The sequence below is a fragment of the Mytilus californianus genome, unplaced genomic scaffold (genome assembly GCF_021869535.1).
Source record: "Mytilus californianus isolate M0D057914Y unplaced genomic scaffold, xbMytCali1.0.p SCAF_13, whole genome shotgun sequence".
Lineage (NCBI taxonomy): Eukaryota > Metazoa > Mollusca > Bivalvia > Mytilida > Mytilidae > Mytilus > Mytilus californianus.
Genome location: NW_026262615.1, coordinates 42,069,656 through 42,077,850, shown reverse-complemented (window position 1 = coordinate 42,077,850; position 8,195 = coordinate 42,069,656). Strand labels below are relative to the sequence as shown.

General features: G+C 33.4%; 1 protein-coding gene across 2 annotated transcripts; it reads right to left on the bottom strand.

Moving 5' to 3' along the window:
- Positions 1-1,942: 1,942 nt before the first annotated feature.
- LOC127723697 (uncharacterized) lies at positions 1,943-7,492 on the bottom strand. 2 transcript variants are annotated; one of them, XM_052230446.1, is made up of 2 exons: positions 7,374-7,492; positions 1,943-4,537 (listed from the first exon to the last, which is right to left on the bottom strand). In XM_052230446.1, exon 2 carries the CDS (start codon positions 4,479-4,481, stop codon positions 2,673-2,675), a length of 1,809 nt encoding a protein of 602 aa, XP_052086406.1. In that variant the 5' UTR covers positions 4,482-4,537; positions 7,374-7,492; the 3' UTR covers positions 1,943-2,672. The 2 variants fall into 2 exon arrangements, with proteins under 2 accessions (XP_052086406.1, XP_052086407.1); XM_052230447.1 differs by having other exon boundaries at positions 7,419-7,488.
- Between the last annotated feature and the right edge of the window lie 703 nt (positions 7,493-8,195).

Sequence of the window (8,195 nt, the reverse complement as noted above, 5' to 3'; positions counted from 1 at the left end):
TGATTACTTATGAAGATTAATTATATTGATTTTTATGAAAAAGTCACCGATGAAATTTTTCTAAATTAAATAAATATACAGCAAAAAAGGCCGCTTTTTTTCTAAAAATATGAAACTTTAATAAAAATTGATTATTTCCAAAAAATTGTTATACACATTTATAGCATTCTTATGTAAAGAAGATTTTCCTAATATTTTTACAAAAATCCGCTTGTGTTTATCTTTTGAAAAAAAAGTTAGGTATGTTTATCCAAAGGATAGAAATGTAAAAAAAAACCGAAGTTTTGAGTAAATGTCTGAAATTTCGGCCCCATTAATCTCTTGAACATGAAGGTATATTTTTTATTACGTATTTGAATTGACTAGGTGAAAAATAGCTTGTATGCAACTGTTCGTAAAGAAATCACCGTGGAATCAAAACTGTATCGTATACCCTTAAGACCATTTGACCGTTCGCTCAAGAAGGAAACAATATTCATGAAGGCATTGCTTGAATATTGTGCATGTTAAACAAATATAACTTTGTTAGAAGAAACTATCTAATACGTCGATAGCTTTTCAATTGAACTTAACGGTTTGTTCTTATGTGCCGTTATACAGCTATCCAAGTTTAAAAGGAATTGGGTGGTGGCGCATGTTCTATATGCCTTTCCAACGTCAGGATCCTGTAGTACAGTGGTTCTTTAAATGTTCTCCGATGAGTTTGGTTTTTTAAATGTTATAAGCTTAAATCAGTTAGATTTATCGTTAAAACTTTCATATTATGTCATCCCTGGCCTCCTATAACGTTGCGTTGTAGTGGACCTCGATTGTTTATCTTCTTGTCTGGTTTTTTTTATAGATAGTTGTCTCCTTGGTAATCATATCACAATAAATCGAAGTATTCCTGTTTAATAAATTAAGATTGTAGTCGAGCGCACCTGCCACGTGCGGGATTCAAACTCACAACCTTATTGTTGACAGGGTAGTGACACATTAGTTGGACTACTTAGACCTATCGGCCCCTAACACTTATTCGTGAAGTCAATAAAGATTTCCTGCATTTGTGTGATAATAAATTGGCTGAATGCATGTAGTACGTCAATATGTAGCGAAATCAAATAAAAAGTGTATTTGAAAACTAGAAGTAAATAGCATTGAATAAAACTTTGACTACACGAATAAGTATTAAATTGATGAAATATAGCAATGAATAAAACTTTGACTGCACGAATAAGTATTAAATTGATGAAATGTAGCATTGAATAAAACTTTGACTACACGAATAAGTATTAAATTGATGAAATATCTTAAGTTACACTTATTGTTTTGACTTTTTTATATGCTAATTCCACGAGGGAGCAGTCCACTTAGTATGACCTTAGTGAAACAAGTTCAAGTAAAAGTTGCACATTTTTCATTAGGTTTTATGATGTCGGGCCACCGATTAGATCGTTTCATTAAAATCTAAACACGAATGACGCTTTTGGAGCTCATGAATTCCTCGTTCTTTAGGGGTTCGTATTATTTTTTTCTATTTTCTGTAAAGATGTCTATGGACTAGTTTGTCTCTTCGTTGTCTTTACTATGCACATGTAGTGCTGTCTATACCTTCATTGACCCTGTTTCAATGTTATTCGGTGCGAACGGCATATATCGAAAACTGCACTTTTTTAATAGAATTTATAATCATTATTTCACACTGAATTAAAACTGGCACGAATTATCTTCGTAGTTCCAAAGATGTGACTAATAGTCCTTGAATATTCAAATTTCTTTGTCGTTCTAAAAAAATGAGAATATATTTTTTTTTATTGATCCATCATTTTTTGGTTTGATCGGCGCTTCAATGTTTTATAAGATTTTCAATATGTATACCTCGAGCGTTACTGAAGAAACATTCATTGTCGAAATGCGCATCTGGTACAGTAAACATGGTAAATTAGTACCATTTATGTTAATATTATACTTTATCACATTTATTTTGTTTCCAAAATAAACATTCGTCTGGTATCATCATTGTATACTCCATGAATATTCATCCTTTTAGAACTAGCGGTCGCAGACACAGTTCTTGGTTTGTTAATCTGTAGAAACAGAATTTCGATACATTGTTCTAATGATAGATGACATGTCCGCCGTTCTAAAATTTATGAGAGGAATTCATTTGTCAATGTTTGTATATTGTAACAATCCACATTGATATTTTTACACTCACTCAATAAGTGTTCAAATAACAAATACAGACTCGAACCTTGGTGCGTTTTGTAGTTTGAGTAGCACTAACATAAAATAGCGGTGACAGGCAAAAGATATGTAGCAACAGAAGTTCGATACATTGTTCTGATGATAAGATGATATGTCCGCTTTTTCTAAAAACGGATACATGATTTTTTTGGTATATTTTCACATTCATTTTGTTACATTCGTTCTAATGTATAAAGTCAATGAATATTCATCCTAACAGAAATACAAGATCGACCCCCGCTGCCTTTCAAAGAATGTGGTATCACTACCATTAACTAGCGGTCGCAAACACGTTTCTTGGTATAAATTGTAAATCTGTAGACACAGAAGTTCGATATATTGTTCTAATGATGAGATGGCAAGTTTTGTTCAAAACTTCAAACGGTGCAATATTTGTTACTTTTCTAAAAATGATAACATTTACAGTAAATCCGATAAACTAATGTTCATGTTTCTCGCTGGTATCTCATAACGTGAACCACTCCGTCATCGCAGCCAACCCATACGAACTTGTCTGCATGTATGGCAATACCATACGGATCTCTTAGGGGTTCTTTCTTCTCTTCGATTTGCAAAGTTTCCGTCTGAGTAGTGTCTGCACTAATCAGATAAATTTTATCATTGTCATAATCTGTTACCAAAATATTACCACTATCATCACAATCAAGGCCACTTGGCTCGATGCGTAGTTTGCCGTTTTCGTTATTTGGACCGTCCCATAAAAACCTAAAATTCCCTTCGCTGTTCAGGACAACGATTTTCTTTGCAGCTTCATCTAAAATCCAAATATCTCCATTTAAAGTTTCCACGCAACGGACGGGTTTTCTCAGAAGGTAGCACTGATCTTTAACCACATAGGTATCATATTCCTTCTTGATTTTTCCAGTCTCTGAAAGTCTTGTCACATGACCAAAATCTCCATCTGTAAGACAAACTAGAATCTCGCCACTCCCTGCGACACTGACACCATGTGGTTCGGAAGGGAACGTGTCCATAAAATCTCGAAATCCAATTTCATCTTTACAAAGCAGCTTTAAGCTTCGACTTTCAGCTGAAGATAACAAAAGGTCACCTGATTTGGTAATAGAAATATCGGAAATATTGAAATCAGTAGGAACTTCTTTTGTCAGGCTTCCGTTCCTGCGCACTAAACAAACGTTCTGATCATAAGGACATGCAACCCATGCTTCACTATCACTCCTGACGGCGATACATCCTACACTTCGGTCGCTGAGCGTTGCAATTCGAAATGAGTGTCTAATTGAAGTTGTCGTTATTAAGCCAACATCAGCGTCAATACTTATTCGACTTAGAATAGAATCCTTCTTTCTCAGTGGTGGATGCTTCTTTTGTTCTCTGCTTGCATCGATATGTATTTTTCCTATAATGTCCTCTGTCTTTAAGGGAAAGCTATCGTATACGGGTATAAATTTCGGAACATTTATTTCTATATCTTCAACTTCGGGTGGCAATACACCTATAAGGTCTTTTACCGATGCCTGGTGCTGTACAATTCGAATACTATCGTCCGATTGTAAAGCTAACTCACTTTCATTAATCAGTCTACATATTCTATTCTTTTTGTTTTCGTATTCTTTTTCGCACTGCTTTACATCTTGCGATGCCTCGCTTTTAGCATTTTCGATCATTTGTGTCAGACTCTCTCTACCCTTTTCTAGATCTTCGATTATTTTCTTGATGTTTTCGTTAACGGACTTTATGACAGAATCGTAACTTTTCAAAGCCCTCTTTTTTTCCCTGTGAAATTTGTCTGCAATCTCATTAGACTTTCGAAAACTTTCTCTCAAGGTTTCGACGCATTCTTCCAGTTGTTTCCTCTTTTTGCCTACTACTGTTTCAACGTCCCAGAATCTATGACTCTCGTGTGTAGTAGTTATACATCTATTACACACGAGTTCTGTACAATCTTTACAGTATAAGGTGTACGACTGCTTATGCGTATCGCATGTTGACTTGGTCGCAGTATCGGAGCCGACATCTGTGATGTCGACGACCTGGTGTTTCCTCGTAGCAGTTTGCCTTTTATGAATACCTTTACATCTTGTGCATACCAACTGGTTACATTCGATGCATTTCCATTCGTACGAAGCACCTTCGCACAGTTCACATGCTTTGTTAGCCGGAACAGGTACTTGGGCTGCGTTTTCTCCATCTTGACTTTTATGGGATTTCTTTAGAATTCCTTCTCGTACTTTGCTTTTGCTTGAATTCTTTTGATTTTCTTCACAGCTCATTGCTGCAACTTTTGTTTGAAAACTATTGTTGACATTCAGTTGTCGGTATGTCAATTCTATATATAAAAAAAAGCAAATATCGAAAGTGTTAAAACAGGACAATTATATATTTGACTTAATGATAAAAAAACAGTTCTTACGGAAGGAGCGAATAACATTGAACGACAAAAACAAATATAAAACCATAATTATCATCTATAATTTTTATTATTTTGTACTTCATGGTAACGTAAATGTACAAAATAATAAAAAATGAAAACAACACGTTAACTAATTTCATGCGTCCGAAGCAGTTTCTATTTTCATATTTAAATATAAAGGCAAAGGATAAAACAAACTATTCTTCACACAATATGATATATCTTCGTCCTCATTATTTAATTCGTGTAGTACGTAGAACTTTTCAAACTCATTAAACAAGTTAAAAAAATTAACTTTAGTATGTCTAGATTTAAATTGTGCCAAGTCTTATTAATTATATGAATTATTAAATCAAAATCTTCTATTGCAGTTGAAATCATAACAAAACATCGGACTCTATTCCATGTCTTTAAATGTATATACAATATTGAATATTTGATTACATGCAAATCAGACAAGATATGGGTAATTAAAACATTGTTTTTAATTACCTGTACTTCTTCAAATTTTAATCACGTTGTGAAAAGATCGTATATATGATAAAGTCATATATGTTCGTCACAACCAATTAAGATTTATGACAAAATAATAAAATGATCATTTGCCTATGTAATTGTCTGTTCATTGTAATATATAGAAAAGAAAGGATATGGGGTATCCATCCATGACACAAAATTAGTATCAAAGCACAAAAAGCAAATGAACAGTGCTATCGTTGATGTTACATGTATGATTTGTGTATATTGCTATGGTCCGTATGGACGTAATTTGTAAGTAAAGTCATTACAAGTGTATTATTATCAGTTATGAAATTACATATATACACTTTATGGTTAGACTTCAAGGAGTACATGTAGTTACATGTTCCTGTGAGTTTATTTCACATCAGGGCCATTTTCAAACATTTTTCGATCTTTACTTAAATTCAAATATGTGTGCTTTAAGGCTCGAACAATGTTTTGGCGTATTTTTAAACATGTCATTTATTTATAAACGCATAGAGAATGATCCAAAATTGCACTTTTATGAGAATTTGGCAAACTTTTAGTAATTATCACAAAAATGAACAAGAAGAACCTCGTTAAAAAAAAACCCAACATCATATGTTGGGAGTAAAACTATGTAATGTCTTTCGCGAACACATTGATTAATTTTGGTAAGCGATGTCCTTGGATGCACAATTACACATAAAACGTGTAAAATTTCAGTTTTGTATCAAAATGCCATTAGCAACAACATGTAGCGCTGACTAATATAACTTTTTTATTTTATGGAAATATGTAAAATTGTGAAAGACTATTTCATATGTGATAAAGTCTCTTTTATATTCACTTTCCAGTATAATTTGGCAAGTTTCAGATTCTGAACCTTTGAGTGAAACGAAAACAGGGTAAATTGGTTCGTCTCCTTTAATGCGAGTGTTCTGTAGCTCCTTGTTAGCTCACATGACCCAAAGGGTTACCTAAACCCTAATGTCATCACTTTGAGAATAGACTGTCCGTCGTTCATAAACTTTTCAACGCTATTTTCCACTGTGAAACTTTTCATTTATCAATCAGTTGATTTTTTTATTGCAGAATATATAGAAGCAATGGGTAGTAACATTTTTGCCGCCTTGAGCAAGAAGGAACATATTGCATTGAGAATAATACTTATATACGCCAGCTTCCTTTACAACCCTACTATTTTCACACATACAATGATTCTTGCCGAGCTCGGCACTCTTTTGACACTTTAAAATGTTACTTATACATTTCTTATAACCTACAGGACTTTCTGCTACCAGAAAAAAAACTTCAGAGGGTACCAGGCTTTGAATATGAAATACTTAATGTCCATGTTAATTGCCAACTTCATTTCCAGTATTTTTTGGAAAAATATTCAAATTGGGGATAGATTTAACGCATGTCAATATTGTTTATTCGATTGTTGCAATAGCCCATGGTTTGTTTATTCTTATGCCTGTTGTTTTGTTATCTTCTCACACTCCAATGAAAAATAGTTGATCACATCAAGCTTACTACGCTTTGAAACCTTATATATTGGACATGTTGACCTTGACACACCTTATGTATCATATATTGAAATGAATGAATAACACTGCTGAAAAAAACCTCAGTCTCTGTCACATTATCTGGACAAAATAATCAAAGTACCAGTATCAGATCCATATCATACATGTAGTAGGAAAGTAATCTGGAATATTTTAACGTATATAAACATACAAAGATCCCAGGTAAGTCATAGGTTGAGTAGCAAAGAATGCGTTCATTCTTGTATTTTTACAGTAGCAATTGGGATATACTCAATCCTGACATAAAGTTCAAGTTTTCTCCTTAGTGTTTTGTAAACTGTTGTACGCATTCTCGTGTTTTTATTCTTTCTTTTTGTCATGATATTGTCCGTTTTGGTTGGCATTGTGGTTTATTTTAATTGCCCCTTGATATCCTCTTGTCACCTTCATGCAAAGACAATCATTGGTTCCCGTAGCGCGTATAAATATGGTCAAACTGTCAATTATCTTTTGAACATGTGTAGAATATTGAAAAGGGTGTTTATATTGATTTCTAAATAAAACGGATGTAATTTTTTACGGACAATTTTTTACCTGCTTAATTCACTAATTCAGGTGTTTATCTTCAAAATTAAAGAAAACATTGAATATCATTATGTATGCATTTTAACAGAACGAATTTCATAATTATGAATATGGCTAAAATTTCAAAAAAATTTATATATAATATCCCATACCTGTATAACGGTTTTTCGTATGTGTATTAAATGTATGTTACCTACAAAGGTCTACCAGGTAGACTTCCGGGTGACTGCATATTCAAACATAAGTATAGGGTATCGATCGGAAATTTAAATGATGTACGTGGTACTACTCTGGAATGTTTAAATACTGCACCGGATCTAATTGATTTCATTTGAAGTATAGATTACGTGACGTCAAACACCGACGAACAAGTATTAGTTTTCTACTTACTTGATGTGCTTGTTTGTCTACTGATTCTGTCTGTTGTATACAGTTGTAAAACATTTCCGAAACCATAGTACAAACTGTACTGTATATTGGCCTAAACTCATCCTTATAGTATCAAAAGTATACACTCGATCCTCACTTAAATTGATACCTTAGTTTGTTTCAATTGCAACGAATCATGTCGCTTGTTTTGTCTCTTTTGATCATAAAGCTCTTCACTAGTTTCGGTACTTTTACATCCTTGGCTTTCAGATATTTGGATTTGAGTGATCCTGATGAAGATAAATCCAGAAACGCGCTTCGAACTCATGCACAAAGTTATGTTTATTTTTTATGACACTGGGTAGATACAACTGCTGATGGGCCATACGTCACTGAGGTTATATTCAGCGCAGTAGTCAGTGCTTCTGTACTAACATGATTTATATGAAACATTTCTTAAATTGTCCGTTTATAAATTAAGTAATTATGAAACTATGGTTACAATTTAGTTACTAGTAGTTACTCTTTTTATCATATAAGATCTTTACCAGTTTCGGTACTTATACATCTTTGGTTATAAATATTTGGCTTTCCTGGTGAAGGTA